Raw genomic sequence first — 25,999 nt, 5'->3', positions numbered from 1 at the left:
TAAGTTTCCGTAATTGTTTCGAAAGAGTTTGGATTCGGTATAAAAAAATCCGTTCCTTACACATTTTTGTTTTTGTAATCACAGAGTGGATATAGCAAGGCTTCAAAAATAATAATAAAAAAGCTTCAGAAAGAAATATTTTTGTAAAACTTCAGAAATAAGTTTATGACAGTAACTTTGCATTGATGTTACCAGAGGAAGTTTTAAAAAATATATTACAGATTGCATGGCAGCTATTTATAAACGAAATTTCTATAATAGATCCTGTATAACAAAAAAGTACAAACACTTAAAAAAAAAGAAAAACTTATAATTGCTACACTTACAATTCCAATACGAAGGTATAAATTTTCAAATTGCATAAGAGAAGAAATAAATAAAACGTTCAAAAAACTCAAAATTTGACAAAAAATGGCAAAATTGACAAAAATTACGAAAATTTCAAAAAATACAAAAATTACAAAAATTACAAAAAATGACAAAAATTACAAAAATTACAAAAATTACAAAAACTACAAAAATTACAAAAAATTACAAAAATTACAAAAAATTACAAAAATTACAAAAAAATTACAAAAATTACAAAAATTACAAAAATTACAAAAATTACAAAAATTACAAAAATTACAAAAATTACAAAAATTACAAAAATTACAAAAATTACAAAAATTACAAAAAATTACAAAAATTACAAAAATTACAAAAATTACAAAAATTACAAAAATTACAAAAATTACAAAAATTACAAAAATTACAAAAAATTACAAAAATTACAAAAATTACAAAAAATTACAAAAATTACAAAAAATTACAAAAATTACAAAAATTACAAAAATTACAAAAATTACAAAAATTACAAAAATTACAAAAATTACAAAAATTACAAAAAATTACAAAAATTACAAAAATTACAAAAATTACAAAAATTACAAAAATTACAAAAATTACAAAAATTACAAAAATTACAAAAATTACAAAAATTACAAAAATTACAAAAATTACAAAAATTACAAAAATTACAAAAATTACAAATATTACAAAAATTACAAAAATTACAAAAATTACAAAAAATTACAAAAAATTACAAAAAAATGACAAAAAAGACAAAAATGACAAAAATGACAAAAATGACAAAAATGACAAAAATGACAAAAATGACAAAAATGACAAAAATGACAAAAATGACAAAAATGACAAAAATGACAAAAATGACAAAAATGACAAAAATGACAAAAATGACAAAAATGACAAAAATGACAAAAATGACAAAAATGACAAAAATGACAAAAATGACAAAAATGACAAAAATGACAAAAATGACAAAAATGACAAAAATGACAAAAATGACAAAAATGACAAAAATGACAAAAATGACAAAAATGACAAAAATGACAAAAATGACAAAAATGACAAAAATGACAAAAATGACAAAAATGACAAAAATGACAAAAATGACAAAAATGACAAAAAATGACAAAAATGACAAAAATGACAAAAATGACAAAAATGACAAAAATGACAAAAATGACAAAAATGACAAAAATGACAAAAAATGACAAAAATGACAAAAATGACAAAAAATGACAAAAAATTACAAAAATTACAAAAAATGACTAAAATCACAAAAATGACAAAAATGACTAAAATGACAAAAATGACAAAAATGACAAAAATGACAAAAATGACAAAAATGACAAAAATGACAAAAATGACAAAAATGACAAAAATGTCAAAAATGACAAAAATGACAAAAATGACAAAAATGACAAAAATGACAAAAATGACAAAAATGACAAAAATGACAAAAATGACAAAAATGACAAAAATGACAAAAATGACAAAAATGACAAAAATGACAAAAATGACAAAAATGACAAAAAATGACAAAAATGACAAAAATGACAAAAATGACAAAAATGACAAAAATGACAAAAATGACAAAAATGACAAAAATGACAAAAATGACAAAAATGACAAAAATGACAAAAATGACAAAAATGACAAAAATGACAAAAAATTATGATTAAAATTGCAAATTTGCTTTCTTGCATCGCATTTGCAGTTATTGAATAGTCTTTTTCATTAGCCTTTTAAGAAATAGTTGTTTTGATCATTTCTGAATTTCGACCAAATTGACTTAGTGTTCGTCCTGATTATGGTTTGAATTTTGAATCAATTGCTCGGACTTTTTTTTTTCCTGAAATGCCCGCCACACTCCCCCACAAAAAAAAAACTCAAATTGAGCCTCCTGGTAATGGACACATCAGTTCTCGGCACGTCTGGCAGCCAAGAGAAAAGAAATTAAGATCGCGTTCAAAATTTACTCATGCCGAGAACTCATTTTTTTTTATTTAATGTGCGAGGTAATGTAACTTTAAGCAAAACAAATAACACTAAAAGTGAATCTCAGAGGAAAAGAACTTTCCTTTTAAGAGATCCACTTAGAAAAAAGGGAATTAAATTAAATAATTAAATAACTTTTTATACTAATACTAATACTAATACATATAATTATAAGCAAAAAAAAAATAAAACTTATAATTAGGATTGGTAAGGAAAATATATAAAAAGCTGGATATTTCTTTAAAATGTTGTATAGATTTGGTCTTAAAAATGTTCCGACTATTGGTGTTTTTTATATGCTCTGGAAGGTTGTTATACTTTGTAGGACCTATAAAAGAAATTCGTCGTTGCCCGAGGCTAGTAAAACGATCTGCATCTTAAAAGATGATTAGCTTGCCTAGTGATATGAGAACGTACACCGGTCTGTAAATTATTAGAGGAATTTAAATTGTCAAAGACAAAAAGACATGTTTGTAAATCACATAGTTGCGCTAACGGTAAGATATTGTGAGATCTGTCAGAGTAAAGTAATTTGGAGGAGTACCAGCTGGGAAGATTAAAAATCATTTTTAAACATCGGTTTTGTAATACTTGTAGCCGAGAGAGCAAGGATAATGCTGCTCTACCCCAGACAGCTACTAAATAATTTAAACGAGAGTGCACAAACGCGTAGTAAAATTTTAAAATGACGTGACGCGGTACAAAGTTTTTCACTCTCCATATAATTCCACTGAAAGATGATATTTTTTTTTTGCAGATTATCAATGTGATGGTGCCAGGTTATTTTTTCGTCTAGAAGGATTCCAAGATTTTTAAAATAAACAACTTTTTCAACAACATCGTTTAAAAAACTTGGATCCCTGTGCGGTTGAATCTCTTTTCGTGATGAACGAAAAATCATGTATTTTGTTTTCGTGAGATTGAGGGTAAGTAAGTTGGCAGAAAAATATTGATGTAAGATCACTACATCTTCCTCCATATTTCTGATAATGGTGTGTGGACATTTTTCCGGGTAAAAGAGAGCCGTATCGTCCGCAAAAAGACGTGGTAAACCATGAAGTGGAAGTTTGCTTATGTCGTTTATGTATAGTACAAATAAAAGAGGTCCGATGTTGCTACCTTGAGGAACACCAACTTCAAGGATCTCTGAGGAACTAAACGCATCTTCAATAGAGACAAATTGTTTTCTACCGATTAAGTAGCTACGGATGAGATCATTAGCAATGCCCCGGATTCCATAGCGTTCTAGTTTATCAAGGAGAACATTATGATCAAGCGTGTCAAAGGCTTTTTTGAGGTCTAGTAACAAACCACCAACAAGATTTTTACAATCAATGTTTTCAACTATTGTATCGACCAGTTCACTAATAGCAATCAGAGTGCTTGACCCAGATCTGATCTGAAACCATACTGTAGGCGATAAAGCACATTATTATCATTCAAAAAAGAATTCATTCTGCCTATTAATAATTTTCGAAGACATTGCTGAAAACACTCAGAGTGGATATGGGTCGATAATTATTTATATCAGTAGGGTCTCCAGATTTGAAGATTGGTGTGACTCTAGCTGTTTTCAAAATTTCTGTATATATTCCTGTGTCCAAAATATTGTTAAAGCATTCCGAAAGAATACGGCCAAACGACTCCGAGTAGTTTTACAAAACATTAGACGAAATTTTATCCGGTCCACAGCTTTTTTTATTTTTCAATGACTGAATCGTCAGCATAACTTCAGCAGGAGTTGACGGTCGTAAGAAAATTGAACTAGAGATACGATCAATTCTCGACAAGTAGTCGTAGGAAGGATCAATATTAGTATATTTTGTGCGAAAGATTTGCCAATGCCTGTAAAGAAATTATTGAGTGTTTGACACACTTGGAGTTTATTGTCGATTTGGACATCATTAATTCTGAGAGTGATTGTTGACACATTTTTGTTCTGCCCAACATTGAGTTAATTTGTTTTCATAATTTTGAGTGCGTTGTATTGCTAAGAATATTTTCATAGTACGAACGCTTACAGTTTCTTTTACAAATATCAACTTTTTTTTAAACATGGACTTTAACAATGGGTAGATAAAATTGACTGAATGAATTGAATTTCTGAGAAAAGATTTATAAACTTTTTTCAAAATTTTTGTTTATGGATAACATGGTTGGTTGTACTTTAGGAAAAAAATGACAAAAAACCCTAACTAATTGTAACGATGCGTGTATTGGGGTTTTAACTATCCTAGAATGAGTGGTGGAAAACGAGCGTGTGGAAAGAGGGAAGACGAAAACAACGATGCGCAAAAGGAGATTCTTGTTTACGGCACGAAGACGACCAGTTATAATGGCGACGAGGTATAAAAAAAAACCAGAAAAGATAAGGAAAAGGGTTTTTTTTGAAGTGGATTTGTTTGGGTAAGTTGTGATGGAGACTTTAAAGGATAAGGATTTACGGTTCAGATTTGTCTTCGATGGTGGAAGCAGCGAAAAAAAAAAAAAGATGAGTCAAATTTGAATACGATAAAATGGCGTCCGAAAGTGTCCTAGGAGAAGTGAAACCACCTACAACCCAGAGGAAGGAAGTGCTCTGAAAAACATGGCGATTTGGGACTGAAATTGTTCCTTAAAAATGGCACAAAGAATTTGACTGCTCGTGCACTGGAACTAGCCTCGGTGTACCCGGAGGTAATGTTTTGTGTTGGGCTGGCCTGGTGTTGTCCGAACCGATACTGACGATAGGTGCTACGACTGACGAAGAAGTGGTTAAATTTGTTGGATTTGGAAGACATCTTGCTTCGTGCTGTAACCACATAGCTCGCCGAGGGAGATGGATTATTTCCATGCTCAAATGTACTGCTGAGTGATAGAAATGCATTACTGCGAGTTTGATAAGAATGGCGAGTTTGAAAACAATAGGTACGAAATAAAACTCCGATGTTAAATACTGATGATATTGCATTAGTGCTGTTGGACCACAGTGGTTTTGAAGGTACATAGCTGTATTGTAAGTTATTACTTGGAACTCGAACTGAATAGCAGGCTTACGAATGAGTTTGTTGATAAAGAATAATATGAGGGTCCTGCAGACTGGTGTTTGGTATGAGGTCAAGGATATAACAGTTGATCGTTGTAACATTGCAGGGTTAAACTCAATCGGGGACAAAGCTGTTTAGTTTCATGGTTGAGGCACACGAGCCGATCCTGAGTCAACATTAGAATGACTGTAAAGCATGTGGGATCGGGTGGAGTTCACTCCAAACCACAATTCTATTCTATGTGGTTTGTATTGTTGTGTCTCAGTATGTGTCTTGAAATTGTGTGTGGAGTCTTGGGTCTTAAGTCGAGGGACAGATAAAGGAAGAGAAGTATTGCGGAGGGTTTTAAAGATTTGCAGGATACACGATATCATAAGTACCGTTACTCAAAAAAATCCCTTAGAGTTCGAATGGGAGGTGATGAGGAGTCAGCATCAGAAGAGAGCAGACAGAGGACTTTGGATGTTTCCCCTCATACATTGGGGGAGAAGGATGATGTCATGAATAGTACTCCGCAACCTGGAGCGTTATAACAAAAATTTCTTAGTAAGAAATTAAGTGTGAGGTGGAGGAAAGAATATGCTATTCAGTAAAAAGTCGTTTAATTCGGGAAAGGTGTTTATGTAACAGCCTTCATGTTTCTCATAAAGCTCTGACTCGTCTCATAATTATCAATGCAGAAAAAGGTGGAGAAGATAATAACGTTTACGCTAATGACAACCACAAGGTTTCAAACAAAATATAAAAAAATAACAGTATCGGTAGCAGAGAACACCCATTCATAGTCACAATTTATTTTGAATTTCGGATCAGTGTTTTTTGGTTCGCTTGAGGAGAAAAGGAATTATTGGTGCAGCATTAAAAGTTGAATTTATTGTAATGTTTTGGAATCAAGAAGGTTTACCCAAGAGGTTGTTGCCCTGTAGTTAAATGACTGGTTTGACAGATCCCACAAGTGTCACATTCTACATCTGTGGGGTGAGAAGTATGATTCAGTATACTCTTCGTATAATATCTCCTGTTGAAATTTTTATAATTTATTCATGATTGAAACATGTTGGATGAGTTGGAATTTAAAAAAAGGAGGGATGTAACGATGCGTGTATTGGGGTTTTAACTATCCTAGAATGAGTGGTTGGAAAACGAGCGTGTGGAAAGAGGGAAGACGAAAACAACGATGCGCAAAAGGAGATTCTTGTTTACGGCACGAAGGCGACCAGTTATACTAATCTATCATGAAAATATGAATTTATTAATTCCAATGAAGGCATGGGAAGTGAAGGGTTCAACAAGGCACCATTCGAACCTTTCAATTGCAAGTGGTAGATCAGGTCAACGTTTCTGTCTGATTTTCCCAGTAAACAAAAAAAAAACAGACCAAACATCGTGTCTAATGATAAAAAAGCTTGCCATCTGTAAAATAGAGAAAGTACGGTGGTTAAATCGCGAGCAAAAAGGTAGACGTTAGTGTGGTAAAATTCTGAAAAACTTCGTGAAAGAAATCTATATGAACTTTCTAGCGGGCACCTGGTGGATCTCCTGTCAGATATTTTTCATTGAAAAGCCTCGCCTGAATATTCCGGAGAAGAAGGAAAAATTAAACAAAAATTATATCTAGTTCTAAAATTGATTGCCGATCTGTGGAGGATGCAAATCGATAAGTGGTACATAACGATTTACAAAATTAACGGCCAAGTATACCAAAAAAATACCTACAAAAGTATCTTAAACTTAAATTTTAACGTAAAAAAGCGACCATTTTCCTTCCATGGCACTTTCAAAGGTTTCCTAAAGTTAATACTCTGTTTCGGTTGGATCTGGATTCATCCCGTTAAGCGAAAACTGTGATGGAGTGATAAAAAGTTAATAATGTTGTTTTCGTGCAGAAGCTGGACAATCTGCAAAACTTGTCATAGTTTCGAGAAAACAGAAAATTTTGAGTTATTCTGAAGGTCAAACTCCAGGAAACGAAGAACGTCAACAAAACTAACCTTGATTTAAAGAACGGTAGTTTATTTAAGTCAATAAACTTATTCATTAGAAGCTATCTCTAAAAACTACTCTACAGATCGCCAAAAAAAATTGCAAAAATTTGCAAATGAGCCGGTGACGGAGCACTTTCGAGGATGCCTTTTAGAAAACAGGATTTTCGGTGGACACTGTATCTCAACACAGAATCATCTGAAGTCAAAAAATCAGAGCAAAATATTTTTAATAGATATTTTTCTGGACCCCAACAAATTTATTTAACTTAAAAAAAAAATTATAAAATTTTTGTGGCTGTTTGAAGTAAAAACTACGATTTTTCACGAAAAAATCCGCCATTTTTCATCTGTAAAAAATTCCCAAAGTAAAAAAAAAGAAAATCGTTGGGGTTTGGCATTTTATATGTAGAAAATATGTTCCAAATTTGAAAAGAATCGGTGAAGTAATTTTCAAATGACGATGTCCACTGACTTTAAAAATGTGCTTTCGAGAAAAACGCGTTTGAAGTTTCTACTCTAAAAATGATGCAGTATTAGATAAGAGGAGATAAAGGCCTATAATTTCTACAGTTTTGCTTCGATTGACTTGAAAATTTGACACAACATTCTTGAAATGTTTTACAATAAGAAAATAAATAATAAATAAAAAATCGATTTTTGATAGTGTTAGAGTTAGACCCTACTTCCCCCTTAAATAAATGAATGCATTTCTACGAGGGATGAATGATTTCGAGATGAAAATCCCGGAAAAAAATAATGCAACTCTACAGAATCATAGGAAAATTGTCACATTCCAACGAATTCCATATCTATGCCCACATCAATCCATGCGGGTTTCGCTCGACCGGCCGAGTGACATCGATCTCAACAACAACAAAAAAACGATATCTCAATGAAAGCACTTCTAATCTCTTGTAAACTAGCCATCAAGAGAATAGAAACGCATGTTTGGCTGCAGCCATTCAAAGTCACTGTAGGACTCACTAATGGTCCGCACAAGCATCATTCAATAGCAAACAATAATGGCACCAGAAATATTTACCGCACTGGGTTTTCGGTCCAGCTCCCGGAGACTTTCAGTTATCTTTCTGTTCGATCCAGGATTAAAATTCTCGGCGCAGGGCGTGCATGCAGTGATGGATTAGCTAGGGCTTACGGTGCATTGTTGTCGCATTTCGATGCAATACAAAACCAATATGGATATTTTCTATGGTGGGTAAATTTGAGAAGAAAATACCTCGAAATGCAAAAGCCTTCCCTCGAGGAAAAGTTCTTTTTTTTGTCACGTGGATTAAATGAAGTTAATGTGACTGCAACAGCCTTGTAAATACCCTTATAATTACCGATTTAATCAATTGATGCAATTATGTATTCCAAACAATTTAATGTCTAAATTAAGGCGTTAGATAATGTATGGTTGGAGGAAAATGCAATGAGCGTTTGTTCACAGAATCTAGAAAATGTTTATAAATTAAGATGGACGTATTCAAGTGGTCCAGATTCCGACCATTCGTCAATCTTAATAACTCACTGGGCTAATAACAAAACAAAGCATAGATGTTGTTGATTACTTTCATTTGCATTCCTCCGATAGCTTAAGCTAACTTGAGTTTGATGTCCTGTTTGGAATGCCTTTGGGGTTGTTTTCTTTCCGGAATAACGCGCCTAGCCAACGGTTTTGTTCGTTACGCCCGATAGTCATGCTACGGAGGGCTATTTTTTCCAAATCAACGCTTTAATGCAGCAAATAGCCGATTTGAAGGATGGGTACCCGCGTTTTATCGCATTAGTTATTGTAATCGGGCTTCGTGACGCCTCTCGAGTCCCAATATTGATAACGAAACGAGTTGTGTTAGGTAGTTAGATAGGCTTCGAAGGTACATTTTTCCTATCAGTTTCCGAGTTTTTCTCTTTCTTTGTTTCCAAAAACACGTTGAAGGTGTACCAAGGGGTTTCCATGAAATGAAAAGTGTTTCATCCGATTCGAATTGACGCCGCGCCGGTAATTAATGGGCTACAAGAAAGAGGGTTGTCATGTTTATTTCGTGCTATCTCCATCTCTTGAGGCGCTTATGGTATGGTACTGAACATACTCATGGTGGTATCATAATGTATTTAAAATCGAATCGTAAAACGCGCGTGTTGACGCTTGGGTGCACTCGGTTGCGTGTGTGGTGTTATTGGGGGTGAAATGTATTTTGTGTTTTATAAGCCCGGTTATCAAATTCAAAGTGGAGAAGTTACACTTTTTATAGGCATCATTATTATGTTGAAGTGATTTAAGCGAACCATATCTGTTAAGCTAGCTTCTATTTTTTATTTTGGACTTCTATACTACAGTTACAGTTACAGACTCCATCTAAAAATTTCTTGATTATTGTACCAGTATTATCAGAACAATTAATTTCAAAATTTCGATACGCTAAAAATCGGGTTACAACCGGATCTTTTAATTTGAAAAAAAAAACTCATGAAACAAATACCTCGGAATCGCTCAGACGCGCATAAGGAGAGTTTGTTTCAAAGTCAATACCTAAAATGGAGTGAATTGAGACAACAAAAAGGGAAAATTATTATAATATGGTCATCTACTTCATACAACCAAAATATCTTCAAAAGCTGCTGGTTTGTTACGTTCAGCCGAATCTAGTTTTACCATTATTAAAAAGTGCTTAGTCACTTTCAAAAGTCCAGAGTCAAAGTGTCAATAATTCTATTTAACATTGCGAAAACCGAAAGTCAATTTATTAGAACTTGCTTTAAATGATTAAACATTATTTCGGTTTTTCAGAAGCTTTAATTATGCATTCGGGCAGGTACAAATCAGTTTTGAAGATTTTTTTCCAGGTTGACTCCGAAAAACCATGATTATCTAACAATGTTTTTCGGATTCCAAGCACAAAATTATGTTTTTTTTTTCATTTAATTTATACCCCTCAATCTATGCAACAACGTCAACATGGCTTTAAATGTAAGCATGGAATGATACATGACTCCACCTTGCATTTATGTGTCCCATGTTGAAAACAGTGGCCCTTAATAGGCGCGCATTTTTTTCCGAAATTTAAGGAGTGTATTCGAAATTTTTTTTGGATGCATTAATGAAAGTTAATGAAATTTTCAATGAATCTACCTTGTAATGTTCACATGTGCAAATTTTGTGGTTTGGAGATAGCGTCCAATGAAGAAGTTAATCGACCATAATTTTGGGCGCCACGTGCGCCATCTATAATGCATGCTATGAACCACCCTTTTCCCAATTCAAGACTTTTTTTTATTACTTTTTCTGTCCCTGATGTTTGACTTTCAAAACTACTCAAAACTTTAAATTTGTTCGAAGTTCTGACACAAAAACAACATATTTGACTTTTAATCACTTCCCCTCTTTTTTCGAGTAATTGCACCATCCAGATCCAACCAAAACATAGTAGATATCTACTTTTAGGATATATGGAAGTGTTATTCAGGAGAAAAGGCGCATTTGTAAGCAACCTTTTTTGTATAAAGCTATGATCATTTAGTATCCGGGCACTTTATTTCGATGATAGCTACGTTACAGAGCTCGGATATGCAAAAATTTAGCAGCGTTGTGATGGTTATGAAAAGGACTTTCTTGCTTATTTATTTCAATTTTTTTAATTTACGTGTGTTTGAGATATTTACAACGCAAAAAGCCATGATAAAAATAATTTTGCACAATCTCCTTGGAAACTTTTCATTGTTGATTGTAGAACTCATGAACTGTTGATTTTTTCTGAATTTTTGGTTTTCGGTTCAACCCAAATGGTTGAGAAGTATAAGAAGAAACTCTAGAATGCTCACGAAGTTCAAACCAAGCATCGTAGTGGAACCCTTGATCACAACTATGGAAAAAAGTCTATGGTTATTGGGTATAACTTAATTCAGACCCCTAAACAATGCAGTAAATCCGTTTCCGGCAGGCAAAAAGTATAGTCTGTCTAATAGATACCCAGCAAATAACCAAAAATGAGTACTTTTATGGATCGCAATCTGTGCAACCGGTTTTTACGCAATGTGACAGATGTGTTCTGATGGACCAGAAAATTTATGATTAAACCGAATTTAAGAAGTCAAATTCTTCGAGATGCCTACTCATGAAAAAGGTTCCAATCAGATTCTAATTGGTTTTTCTAGAAGTTTTGGTGTAAAATATCATGATTTTGCAAAGGTTTTGACTGAAAAAAGTGTGCAAAGATAAAAAAAAGGGCTTTTATGTTGAAGTAAAAATATTTCTTGAAATCAACAAGAAAATATTTTATTTATATCTTTACATTAAATATCATATTAACACCTTCATTTCCTCCATATACAGTTTTTTGATCAACTGAATAGTTTTTAGAATACACACGTGTGTAACCGGATTCTAAATGACCATAGCCTTATTTAGCCATTCAATGTGTCAACAGTTATATAACACGGACTTATTTTCAGCGTTCACAGATCGTCAGTCACCTCAAGTGCTAGACATCAATTTTTTTTCTCTTTGTTCATCTCCGGAACATCCAGGTGAGACTTGCCAAGAAAAGTTACTTGCTGGAGGAGTTCATTTTACTGTCTTTTGCGAAATTTTCCAATATATATCCTCGCTTGCGGTTCCAATTTTTTGCGCACGATTTGACCACCGTATTTTGCTTATTTTTACGACGGGCAGCTTTTCATTCTTGCAGAAATGAAGTCAGGTATGTTTATTATTCAGTTAGATGAACTAGTGAAAAAAATATTTTGTCACTTCTCCAATCGAAATTTTTTATTTGTGCTTGATGAAACCTCTAATATTCCCTGCCTTCATGGAATCAATCATCTTCGCTTCATGAATAGTTAAAATAAGAATAAATTAGCACACTTTTAGATCCTCTAGGACCCCTTAAACGATTTACCATATGAACTTAAGTCGAATAATTGATTTCCAGCTGTTTTCGAGTCTTCCACTGGAACTCTCCTGAATTTTTCGTGATCGTGCCTAAAAAAATATTCAATGGCCTTCCGTATTGGACGATATCTCGAAAACCACTTTACAGAACGTTGCAAAACTTTGCACATCTAGCGTAACATTTAAAAAGGCGAAACTAGCAGTTAGCTACACTCAACCAAATCGACACATTGTGGCTATGTGTGAGCCTATATAGATTTTTGCAATTTGTCTCCCAATTAAAAACTATGTGCCACACATATATTTAAGGAAATATTTCAGTGCTCTTTGCGACACATGAATGTTATAAAAAGTTACACATAGACGTTATATGTGTGAAATATTCGTTTGGAAAACGCCTAAAAGTAGGCAGCACATTGTAGTTCATAATTTTTCTCCTATCCACCACCCGGTGTTTAAAAAATGTTCAGAAATATTTGCTAGACAAAATTTTTAAATTTATTAATAAAAAACATTTAAATCCATAACATTATTTGTCAACGTCCTAACTTTTGTCCTATATCGGTGACCGAGCATCTGTTTCTTCTGTACCGTAAACGAGTAAGAAGTTGGAGAATTTTGATCTGAAAACAGATGAACATATGTTTAACACAAATCAACTAATACCGTATTTGTTTATGCCGAGTGTTGCACTAGTGTTGCACTGGTGCACCACTAGGTGCTGTCAAACTGTTTGTTTATTCGGACGGTGTTGCACTGGTTTTGACCTGTCGGAGTTCTGCTTACGGACGGTGGCCCATCGATAATTTTGCCAGTGTTGCGAGAGAGCGTGTGAGTGAGTGAGATAGCAATACACTGGCGACGATTTGTGTTTGTTTTTATCGGGTACGGTGGAACACTCCACGAGTGGAGAAAACAAATACAGTATAAATGAATTCAATTCCAAACTCACCTTCTTAAATCCGTTTTGCATGTTATTGTCTTTCCAGCGCACTACGTTTTGTTGTTGTGGAAGAGCAGATCAATTTTCACGCCAATAACGGTGCTTTTTGTTTATTAAGTGTAGCTCACTTACTGCGGGAGAAAGATATAATTTAATAAATATGTGCTCTATGGTCTTTGCGTCATAAAGGTTCCAATTGGATTTTATTTTAAAAAATACTCACGTAACAATGTTTGGCTCAATCAAAGTTTGCTTGTTTCTACGGAACCTCGTGTTTATATTCCGATTTCAGCCATTTTGAATGGGTGAAATTTTTCAAAGATGATAGGCATAAAAGCTATGTGTCAACTTTTAAACTTCATGTTTTATCCAAATATAAGCTAAAACTGCAACATAATTTTTATTTGCATCACATAGTGATGAAATAAATCAACGTATGTGTGAAAAAATATATGCTTTAAGTGTGGATTTTTTGCAGTGTAGAAAAGAGAAAATCGCGTTGGAAATTCCGGAACATCTAATCAAATCCTATTTAAAAAATCGACCACTTTTTGTTCAACAAAATAAAAAAAAAATGCATTATATTCACTTATTGTTCGTTGGTTATCAAAATCTTTAACTTTTTTCACTAAATTTCCGAGATTTTCGAGTTTCGCCTTTTTATGTTCTCGATTTCAGTTACGCCTGCAAGTTTCGCCCAATTGATCGGCCGTTTTTGTTTTGGTTTTGAAGTTACGCCCATTGGTCTCACACGCAAAAACTAATTAGGCCGTTTTGTCACACACGGTCAACTCAGTTACGCCTATTGGCCCTACACGAATAGAAAAATTAACCCCATTTTGAATAGGCGTAACTTCACGTTCCAACGAAAATGCATCAACATGAAGTTTCGCCCATTTGATTTTATCAATTTTTTGTAAGTTTTAAGTAATTTTAAGATGAAACCGCGTTTGATAGGTAAAGTTCAACCGCGTGCATCCGGAATGACCGTAAACTCGTTTTGTTTACATTTGGCAGTTTCGCCCTCTTGAAATGTTACGCTAGACATGTAAACATTACACTAGTAGCACTGATCACACTGACATGACACTTAGAACAAAACTCCGTTCATATTTTGTCTAGAAGCCTCCTACCGTCGACATTGCGTGGCAGCAATTCGAGCATAAAAATTTGACTTAATAGTATGTTCTCCAACCTCTTAAGCCCTTTCGAGTAGTCTGAACTGATCGATATTTTTCAAATGTCTTGTTCAATTTTCCAGCCGGGCTACACCATCGATTGAAGCGCTTCTGGTATCGACATTGTTCGTTAATTTTTCGAGCAGCCAAAAATTGCAATCGAGTGTCCAGTCAGTGTGGTCAGTGCTAGTAGGTAGCTTCACTGAAAATTTCATCCATTTTTATTCATACATTCAGAAGTTTTTAACAAAACAAAGTGTTGCATTTTTTTTGAATTCACTTCTTAGTAGTACACTAAGCATGCCTCGCCTGGAGCCGATGGAATCGAAAAGTTATTCTTTCTCATAGTACTTTGAAATATACAAGTGTCGGATTCTTTGCTATCATCGACGTAACAAATAACTACCGCGTCTATAGTCCTGAACCGCGTCTATAGTCCTGAAAATTCGTTACTCAACTAACTTTTTTTCGTCGCTCGTTTTTTCATCTCTCTCACTCTCACTCACTTAACGTTCTACTTTTCGTCAATTCTTCGTTCAAACGAATACACGATGAAATGAAAATCTACAAGTTTGTGTTATATTTTCAGTTGCCACAGATATTGCAAGTTTTTCATTATATTATTTTTTCTAAATCTATAACCTATTCATCTGTACCCTACAATCTTCTCCTCCTCTACTCTCAACAAAATGTTAAAACATCACAGTTTCAGTTTTTTTAACGATTTGGAAGCAGTTTGTATTGCATAGATATTTAACTTGTGTCGATATCCTGAACTCTTTCAAATTTAAAGTAAGTGATGTTATGAAGAATTTGTTATATTACATTTTCATTTAATTTGTTTGATTTTTTTCTCGTTCAATTACAACTATACTTACTAAAATACGCTCATTTTTCCTTCTAAAAAAAATGTTCCTATGGTGTACAATTATTTTTTTAATTGTGTTGTAAGGTCGTGCTGTTTATTATCTGATAGTTTGAAAATCAGAACTGCTACATTATTTAATTTTTATATTATCCAATGAATTTCACTTGATGAAAATTTACAAGTTTTAAAACGTTATTTCATTCAAGTGTATTTATCAAATATTTTACTCATAACTTGTGTTCAATCTTGAACGAAACTACAGTAGAGGACTCGTAGATCCATTTGTCAAACTTGTGCACTCCGGTCTAATCAAAATATTGTCGTCCACCATAACAAAACAAAATTATGATTCCTGTGAATTCGTATTTTCCTCGAAGATAAATTGCTGACAAAAATCACTTGCAAAACGATTATTGTGAAGTCCTACGTACGTACATCGGAGTGTTGGCGACAAGAATGAGCATCAAACGCTCTTATTTCAATATACTCATGCTTCCTCACGAACGTTTTAAGCATGCCGAAAAAACAAAATCTGTTATCGTTAATGACTACGTGAACAACTGAGGTCCATCGACATTCGAACGAGTGAGAATATCACAATGATGATGCAGATAAATATACTTTGGAATGAAGAATCTTTGACATACAAACAATTGCATAAATTAATCTGAGCAAGTAGCATCTACGAAGATTCAATTGCGAGTAGCAGAAATAATCCATTTTTGTATCATCAAGTTTCTGGATCCTTCCCAAATGCATTCTACATTATAACAACAACAGCGTAGAAATATATTCGCTAAAGAGAAAATGGCTACAATTTCAATGTATAGTATAAAGGTTCTAAAAAAAATGGCTTTTTTATTTGGGACCTCGGGTCATCTGGTAAACCATGCCAATCAACGTTCCGTTAATAATTTTTCTAGGTAAGGCCACCTTTCAGCCATTAACTTCTCGAATATGTAAAAAAAAATAACCCTATATTCTAAGATGTTAGTATTGGATAAAGGACTTAGAATCAAGTTTCTTGATCGTATTTGAGCCTCAGTATTTTGGAAGTGGTTTCAATATCGGTGTTAATATTTTTTAACAATTGTTAGTTTCTGACATTGATTCCGTAATGTTTAGACTATAATGAGGAAGATTCTGATTATGTCTTTTAATTGATAATTGTGGAATCCAAATGCTTTAGCAATCAACGACTTCAATCAAAACTTAGATCAAGATTTCACTTTTTTTTTTTTTTAAATCATTCTTATCTTTATTTAAACAAACATCAAATCTTAAAATCATTTACCGATAAAAATTGAAAAAAGTTCATAATATTTCTTCTATTCTTTTTGGACATTTCCTTCAAAATTAAATTGTAAAAATCAGATTTAGCATTCATCTCGGGTAACTTACTTGATCTTTGGATTGAAATGAAACTTGAAGAAATGGTGTGCAAATTAATAATAAATATTCAGTGTCAGATCTTGATGACATACTTTACTATTAAAGTTTCAGAAATAATTTGTAGATGCATATTTTAGACTGAAATTTAAAATAAGCTCATCACAACAGAACTTGATCCCATATCCATATTAGAATTCAAACATATTCTTTTAAATTGTGATCCCGATCCAGAATCTTGGATCAAATTTCTTGGTTTTGTTGATTCATTTATACGATTCAGACTTCAGGTTAACATTCCACTTTCTTGATTTTAATTATTTCTCTTTTTTTTTTTGCTCACTCAAATTTCAGATTTAAGAAAAACATATTGCAAAAAAATGATTGCCCTGGAGGTTTCATATTCCGGAATTACAGACTGAGATTCAAATATTTTCAAGTGAAGAATCCAAACTTCATTTTATGACTTTGCATTTGGTAAGGAAAATAAATGTTTCATTTAAATTAATTGAACAACAAAAAATAGAAAACGTTTGAATATTGCTATTTATACACTCTGACTTATTATCATCAGTTGACAATAACATTCATGACTTTTGATATCAGATTTGTTACTTGTTTTTCATTTCCATAAGAACTATTTTTGTAATTGAAAGAATGATTTTGACTAAGGCATTTTTTCTATCTCGTTATGATTATTGAATTATTATGTAAAATAAACTATTGAGTATAAATAAACGATTGAATGCGAATCTTAGGATCTTCGCCTTCCCAGCGAAGTCCTTTTTTTATTTTTAAGTTACTTTTATTAGGATTTTTTCAGGAACTCCGCCTTCTCATCGAAGTCCTTTTTTTATTTGAGTTACTTTTATCATCTCTGTGCTTTAATTACTATTTTTTTCAGGATCTCCGCCTTCTCATCGGAGTCCTTTCAATGCATTAATTATTTTTCTTAGGATATTCGCCTTCCCATCGAAGTCCTTTTAATTTTTTTTCAATTTTATTCCAATCACTTTTTTCTCTCTTAAGGATCTTCGCCTTCTCATCGAAGTCCTCTTTTTCCAAAACTTTTTTTTTCAGAAACTTCGCCTTCCCATCGAAGCTCTTCTACAATTAATTACAAGAAACTATGCCTTCTCATCGGAATCCTTTTTTCAAAAACGCATTTAGGGTTCATAAACAAAATGGATATTTTGTAGCGGAAGCCGCTATTATTTTTCACTTCTTATTTACTGTACGAATATTTACTAAATTTTCATTTTTCTTTCTATCTTTTATGTTTTACAGTTATTTTTATTTCTCACCATACTTACTGAATCCTTGGAGTCACAACTGCGCCAATGTCGGATTCTTTGCTATCATCGACGTAACAAATAACTACCGCGTCTATAGTCCTGAACCGCGTCTATAGTCCTGAAAATTCGTTACTCAACTAACTTTTTTTCGTCGCTCGTTTTTTCATCTCTCTCACTCTCACTCACTTAACGTTCTACTTTTCGTCAATTCTTCGTTCAAACGAATACACGATGAAATGAAAATCTACAAGTTTGTGTTATATTTTCAGTTGCCACAGATATTGCAAGTTTTTCATTATATTATTTTTTCTAAATCTATAACCTATTCATCTGTACCCTACAACAAGGTAGGTCATTCCGCTTTCTTTCAACGTATTGGTAAGAGGCCCGAAAAATAGTTATGGAAAAAAACTGGCAAATGTATGAAATTTATCAAAAAAATCATACTTTTCTTAAAATTGACAAGAAATAAAATTATGAGAAAAATATGAACCGGTGCATTTTAATGCAACGAACAATATTTGGCTTTTCAACATCGCTAAATGAAATATGCACTGAACTTTTTCTTGATTTAAAACTAAAATTTGACGATATTTTTACCTTTTTCCTTTGTGATTTGGATAAAAATTCAACCAAATTGACTTTTCATCACAGAAATACGAAATATTTTTGATCAGTTATCAAATGTTCAACATGGAAAAAAGAAAATATTACATTGCTTGCTCTCAAAAAAAGAGGGACAACGATGAAAATTACTTTTGAATGCTCATTACTCATGGTTCAGATCCGAAAATCCAATGCAAAAAATAGTTTCAGATGAGCCTGAAGAATCAATCTTTAATCTGAAGCCCTTTTCAAAAGAATCGAATGGCTATCGATGGAGAAATTAATAATTTTATTTGTTTCCCATATAAAACTGACAAATTTTCATAACTATTTTTGTTGGTATGCAAGCATGCTGTGTACATACAGTATACACGGAGCTTTCGAGTGAGGTTAAGCGCAATGGCCTATCTGTTATTTTCCATGTACTATGATTCTTTCTCTCCTTAAGAAAAATCCGCAAGGTCTATCAAAAGTAGGGTTAAATTTTAGTTGCTTTCCACTTGTACTTATGCAAAACCATCACCCAAATTCGGCAGTGCTTCCCTATGCTACACGTACATATGCCGTACGTTGATTAATGTTAATTAGTATGGTTTCGATAGTTTTTCATCGATTTTGCTCCTGAAGTGAATTAAACATCAGTGAAAGTTTGAGATGATTTGGTTGATTCCTGATTTAGCGCAACACATTTTATGGAATCAGCTTGAAATTAAGTTTGTCTTTTATTATTGGTTTTGCCTATTTTAACGATTCATTTCTTTGCTAAAATTTGAATTCAATGAAAATTATTTAAAATTGGCAGGTTTGCTGGCTAGAGCTTTCACAAGTTTCAAGAAATTTTATTTCGTCAAGATTGAATAAGTCAACAAATTCATTGGCTATGCAAAGCAGCTTTTTGCGAATTTTTTTATTTTCATCCTAAAACGTTAAAATTAAAAAATATATATATTTTGAAATATTTTTAATGCATAACATTGAATATCTTTTCTGAGGTAAAAGTTAGGTTTAAGGTTTTTTACATGAAATGTTAGGGAGAGCGGGGTATCATAGGCCACTTTTTATCTTTGCTTCATAACTAAATGGAAAGGTTTTCTACATTTTTAAGGTATCATTAGGCATTTTTCTAAATTGTTTAAGGACGTTAATTTCCCAAGTTCTGACTTTTTAAAAAAAAAGTCATTTTTTTTTGGATTTTGAAAAACTGTGGGAAAACTTGGGCAACCAAATCCAAATTAACTAGATAACGTTCAAAGTTTATGACCCAAAACTGAAATTTCATAATTCATTTAGTTATTTTAAAGCAATTTCAGATGAGGAAATAAAAAAGAGAGTTGGGTATGATCGGATAGTTCCTAAAACCTGTCTCGCGAACGTTTTGGCAAAATTCCTTATATAAGATTTATGTTGGTCTCTATCGCATTAGAAAAGATGGACAACATATTTTTCTTGACTTTTCAATTGGCATAAAAAAACTTTACAGATAGTAATAACGTATTTTAAGTTCTGAATGTGTATAAAAAAACCAAAATATAGGTGGCCCAAGCTACCCCACAAAATGTGGCCCACGATTATTCACAAGCAATGATTTGAAAATTTGTTGCGTTTGTGTGACTTATTCATGTTTCATCAAAAATTCCTTTTCCACGTGAAAGAACATGACAAAACTAAGATCATAAGCGTACGAGCATATTTTTGTTATATACTTTAGGTCTCCCACGGATGCAATTTTGCGGGTGCTTGTGTAATTATGTAAGTACATTTTACCAGGCTAGTGATACGTACATAAGTCAACAACATATAGAAAAACATGCTTACGCAAAGTTACGACGATGACAGTTGGATGAAGATTTTTATCTCAACACACAGCTGAGATATTTAGAGTGGCCCACGTTTCCCCATGACCAACGTTAACCCACTCTCCCCTACAAAATTAGGAAAAAGTCTGGTCCGGCTCGGTCGCTTGGACATAAAAAGCCCGGATTTTGCCCAGATTCACCTTATTTGCCAAATCAATAAAAAAAAACAAATTGTGTAGTAATTATTTTTATGCGGAATTTATGGAAGTCTAAAATATGATTTAAAATCTGCTGATAAGTTTAGATGAAAAACTTTGTTTTCAAGTTTTTTTTTCTCGATATTTGCTGAGTAATTCCTGGGTTTTGACCAAATTAGCTCGAACATTGCCCAGTTTTTTGGTGACAAATTTGTAATCAAATGCCCATTTGTCCGGCCCGGATATGTGTTGAAAGATTTCTTATAGTGAAGGACTATTTTTTTCAAATGACCATCATGTTGTTTCGAAATCTAAAATGGGGTATGCTTCGTTATTTCGTTAATTTGTGTAGAATTCATCTAGAATATTTTCAGAATCGACTTCAACCCTGATAAACTATTCTTTTCTCTTGCATATGAGAGAGCGCCCGGCAACGTTTCCATCACTGAAAATCGAAAATACCCAAACTTGAGAACTGCCACCCGCCAAACCTAAGTTCAAGATTGACAACTTAAGTTTGTGAAAAAATCACAGCTTGCCAATAAGCCAAACTTGTCCTTCAAGCGGGGAACTGTTTTTTTGGGGGGTTTTGTTGTAAGCGCATCTGATTCTGTTACCTCCATCGTGGCAGATTTAGGTTTGGGGGGTAAGTTCAAAGCGAAGAACTGTTTTTTTTGGGGGATAACTTTTATTCCCGCTTCATTCGCAGAAAGTCTCGCATATACGATGATGTAGCTGCCTTTCTCAACAACTCTTCGGTGGTCGAGCGGTTAGCATCCTGAGATGGTAATCGCAGAGCCATTGCAGGTATGGATGTGATTCCCGTACCTGCAGTAATCTTTTTTTATTTTGATTTCCATTTTATTGCGGTATCAGATTTTGGGGGATGAGTTCTCCTTTAAGATCTTGACTTTGGGTTATGCCACCAATAGCCAAACCTGTAGGGAGGGAGTTTCATTCGGGTTGGCGGGGAAAGATCTCAAGTTTGGGTATTTTTGAGGTTCAGTGATAGTGCTGTGCTGTGCTATCATAAACAAGAGAGCGCAAGAAGCACGTGTCCGAAAACATGAGAGCATATTCCTTTTTGTGTTCTCTCTTCGCATCATCCTGTTGCACATAGGACCGTCGCTAACAAACAACCGTCGAGGTAAACAACGGAGCATAAACCTATGTTGGTGGAAATGTGGAAAAGGAAAAACCACCAAAAACATAGCTACGGATGGTGATGAGGCATCGCCACCGTCTGGCTCGTAGAGTAATGTTCAGTCTAGTTCGAGTCTCTGTCAGGATCGGTCGCTTTTTTCGGGAATTGCGCAAAACCTTCGTTTGGTTAACGTTTGGCCCAAACGGACACGTGCGTATTCTTGGTTAGTTTTTTTTTGTTAGTGCAGCAGTTCGTTAAAAGTGTGAAAAGGTGAAAAGGAAAACTTTTCGGAAAAGTTCAAATTTTGTCCGCCTTTTTTGCTCGTTGAATTGAACAACGTACGGCCGTTTGCTGCCTGGCAGATTCAGACGGATCTCATTCCTATACAGTTTTAATTAGAGGACCATTAAGCACAGAACGCGCACGGAGACGGAAATTTACTGTCGCGCCAAGTTGCTACTTAACGACGACGTGTGCCGAGAAGTGGAAAATCTCGTTTTAAAAGTCCCTAAACAGTCGTAAAGTGCGGTGATTGAACCGGTCAACCGGAAAAGTTTTGTGCGAAAAGGTTGTACAAACCAGCAGCCCCCTCCTTGTCAAAAAAAAGGAAAAATCTTAAATGTTACAACCGAATTGGGGATGATTTTTTGTCGGTTGGAGTCACGTTCTTGAAAAAAAAAAGTGTTATAAACAGAGATTTTTATCGCCCTTATTTCGTCTGTTGGTTTTCGCTTCTGTTGTAGGGCTGTTGAGTGCAAATTTATTGCAATTGTTGGATGTCGTGAAGCGGTGGTGCTAGTAAAGCATCAATTATTGCCGGCTGGAGTCCGGACGACACGAATCACGTGGGAAGTCGGGAATTGAGCAACAATTCCGAAAAAAAATCTCAAGGATTCAAAATGCTTCGTTTCGGGCTGTTGAAATATCGAAAGCTGAATAACAGCGCCGTTTCGGGCGCGGAATCGGAAAACGAATCGACGGCTGGTGCCAATGGGAATCCTCAACAGCATCGGATGATAGTGACATCGACACCTGTGAGGCAGCAACACCCGGACCAGATCCACAATCAGCTCAACTCGGGAGGCGTGATGAAAAATGTAAGTTCTGATATTTTTTGCCTTTTTTCCATTTTCACGGGGTGGGATTTGAATGAAAAACTAGAGTTAAGCTGTTTTGCGAAACTCGATAAGGTATGGGGGGGATGGGTATTATTATCCTATCGAAATGACAGCTTTCGGGGTTTCGTTTTTCTTACCTCGTCGAAGGTTTAACGTACCCTTTATTGGGGTGATGGGAAAAGGTCAAACGATTCGAAAAGGTGAGCATGGATTCTGATTTCTTTTTCGCCTTTTTTCATTCTTAAGCTGTCTGGGCTGTCGTTTTTTCAGCTTTTTTTAACGTTGTAAAATTAAGTGGAATCAAATTAGCATAGCTAAGAAATTTTCCCTTTCAATTCGATTGAAACCGTATAAAGGACCGTCCCGAGGAATATTTTACGATTTTTCCATTAGTACCAATTTCGGATAAACGTCCTTATGAGTTTCTTGTAACTGAAAAGAGGGAATATTTAATCAAGTTACGTGATAGTAATTAAGTAAAGTTTCTAGATAATTGAGACTGGTCTTAGGTGCTTTCAAAGTCTTAATTTTGAAAATGTTTCAAACTATCAATATAACATAAAAACAACCTAAAAAAATATTTCTTGGTCTTAAATTTTGAAAATCAAGCTTTCAACTATGATGATCCAACAATTTTTGCAAATAAATTAGTTTAAAGAGTTTTGTATGTGCTAGATCTATTTTTTTTTAATTTCAAATATCCACCTTATAGACAAGAAAAAGTAACCAAAAAGTTTGATGAGAGTTATTAGAATCTGAAGTAGCATCTTCAATTGTAAGCTTTTGAAGTGATCTCATTTATTTCACAAAAAAATCATTGCTCAACATCAAAGGTACATAATGTCATCGAATACGACAAACAAAAAGTCCATCCGAGGAAGTTTATTTCATCGATTAAAAATCAAATTTATCAACTCCTAGCTGTCTTCACTAGGAAGGTTAATTTAAGGAACATCAAACCCTTTTCAATTCGAGTTTCCCCTTCCCATCTTTCAAATCAATTCCTCGGGGAAATTCCCACCGGATCAGAGCTACCAAATTCCCATTAAGTTTGACTATTTGCCCAGGAAATAAATCGCGGGTGCCCCCCCAAGAATGCTAATGATGTTTACCTTGTTCCATAATGTTCCTTGCCCGGGGAGGAAGTTTGAACCGGGTGAAGAATTAAATTATTGGAAAATAGAGCTCAACGACCTTGCTTACTGAATATTTTACGCAGCAGCATCACCTTTTCTAACACGCCATCGGAAGGGCCAATACGCAAGCAAACAGAATCAAAATTTTCCCCGCCTAGGAACGGGGGGATTATCTCAGAAAGAGAGAAAGTTGGACGGTCCCGTTTCAGGATGGATTTTTGAGGAAAAGGTGCTGCTTCGTTCCGTTTCATTTGGCATCGAATTTTGTTTATTGAATCGGGATTTTATCTAAATTTAATTTGTAGGACGCTTCTTCTGGTATGGGAGCCCGGATGGATTTGGACGAGGTGCTAGATCAGAGAGAAATTCGACACCGCACTTTCGCCTTTCGAGGGGGAAAGGGGGGATGATTCAGTATTTTACTCGATGGTAGCTTATGCTGGTGTCCCGGGTTAGCTGAAGCTTACGAGTCCCTAGATCTTCTGCCGAACCCTTTGGATTGAAGCTAGAAGTCAGGGTTTGTTGACACCATGCGATGGTGCTCCGCTGGGGATTCAATAAAAGAAAATCACACGAGATATGATTCGTTTCCCAGGCCAATAAAGAACGATGCTTCGCGCCAATCATGTACCAGATGAAGACATTTTCGATCTATTTTCGGAGATGGGACTTTCTTCACCACACACGTGTGATTGGCTTGTCGTTGAATGGAAGCTGATTGGGGGAAAATTTGTTATTGCGGAATATTTTAATAGTGGGGCATTCATGCTCTATCTGGAACGACATGTTCGTAATAAAAATATCAATCGTATGAGACCAAATTGTCATCGAAAAATGCGTGATTTCATTTCGATTTAAACATAAATATGGTGATAAAATCGATGAGCTTTTGTTCGAATCTAATGTCTCTTAGGTGATTAATTTGGATGGCATTCAAGAGCTTAAAACAATCCCAATTAAATTGGCTGCTCAACTCGACTCGAGCCAAGCACACAATTCGAACAAATAAATGTAATAAAATACGGAATCGTAAAATTTCGAACACGCAAGTGCTTTTCCCGGGAAAAAAACACTCACAATCATTGGGAATCTCGCGAAGAGCATCGTATGGCATCAGTACATGGAAGAATGCCACATCGAATGACGATTAGCGTAACGAATTGAAACATAATTTATTGGACACCATTGATTGGCTACGGAGCGGGTTTTTTTTACTAGCTCTCCATTTTTCGAATGATAGAAGGGTGATACTTACTGAAAAGCTTTTCGATTTTTTTTCCTTAGATTCTCTATCGTGTTCTGTATTCCCGTTGAGATCCATTAGATCCATTACCCTTAGCTAGAGAGTGATAGGTTCAAAGTTTCCTTTTTCCTTTCAATTTCCCAAACAAATGGCCACTTGAAGCGCTAAAAACCCGAACGAGACAAGGTGGAAACTGTGTAAAAAGATCCATAAAAATAACGATCATCCTTCGGTCGCTTAGATATCCTTCTCAATTTTTCGGTTACCTTCATGAGGGTAGCAGACCCGGTAGTCGATCTCTTCGAAAAACGGACAAGTGCATTTGATTCGATAGGTCAAACTTTGAACGACCTCGAATACTGAGTTACTTTCAGGACCTAACTACATCAGGACCTAACTTCAGGTTAGGCGACCCTAAAACTGTGATGGAAATCTTGGTCCGAAGACGCTCACATATCACTCGAAGGCAAAAAGAAAAGATTTCAACCCGAAGTCTTTACACGCACTTGAGGGAATTTTCTCGTTTCCACATAATCTAAAACCACGATTATTTAGAGAAGAGGAGCAGGATGATGGTGATAAAAAAGCAAGCTAGCTAGCGAGGACGTCAAGGGCGAACCTTTCCGTTATCGACATATTCAATCTTGAAATTTATTTCTCCCAATGGGTCCCTCCATCCAACCGAAGGAGAAGGAACCGAAAATAAAAACTTTCGGTTTAAAAAATCATCGTCCAACCAAGAAGCAACCGCAGTCGAACGATTTTTCTCCTCTGATTGTAGTGAAGACGATTCACCGTGAAGACTTCGACTTGCTTTCTGACTTTCCTCGAAGCTGGCAAT

The 25,999-nt window shown here is 34.5% G+C and overlaps 2 protein-coding genes across 2 annotated transcripts in view; both read left to right on the top strand.

The window, feature by feature from the left end:
• LOC129756308 (V-type proton ATPase subunit e 2-like) overlaps positions 1-25,999 on the top strand; it is a 404,689-nt gene that overhangs the window by 135,422 nt on the left and 243,268 nt on the right. The gene's annotated exons all lie outside the window — the stretch shown is intronic.
• LOC129756302 (uncharacterized) overlaps positions 21,796-25,999 on the top strand; it is a 29,608-nt gene continuing 25,404 nt past the window's right edge. Inside the window, exon 1 of the mRNA XM_055753144.1 lies at positions 21,796-22,758. Coding sequence (XP_055609119.1) covers positions 22,561-22,758 — 198 coding nt within the window. The 5' untranslated portion in view covers positions 21,796-22,560. The remainder of the gene's footprint in view (positions 22,759-25,999) is intronic.

Source organism: Uranotaenia lowii, chromosome 3 (assembly GCF_029784155.1).
Source record: "Uranotaenia lowii strain MFRU-FL chromosome 3, ASM2978415v1, whole genome shotgun sequence".
NCBI lineage: Eukaryota > Metazoa > Arthropoda > Insecta > Diptera > Culicidae > Uranotaenia > Uranotaenia lowii.
The sequence above is the reverse complement of the archived record's forward strand: the minus strand, read 5'-3'. Positions and strand labels throughout refer to the sequence as shown.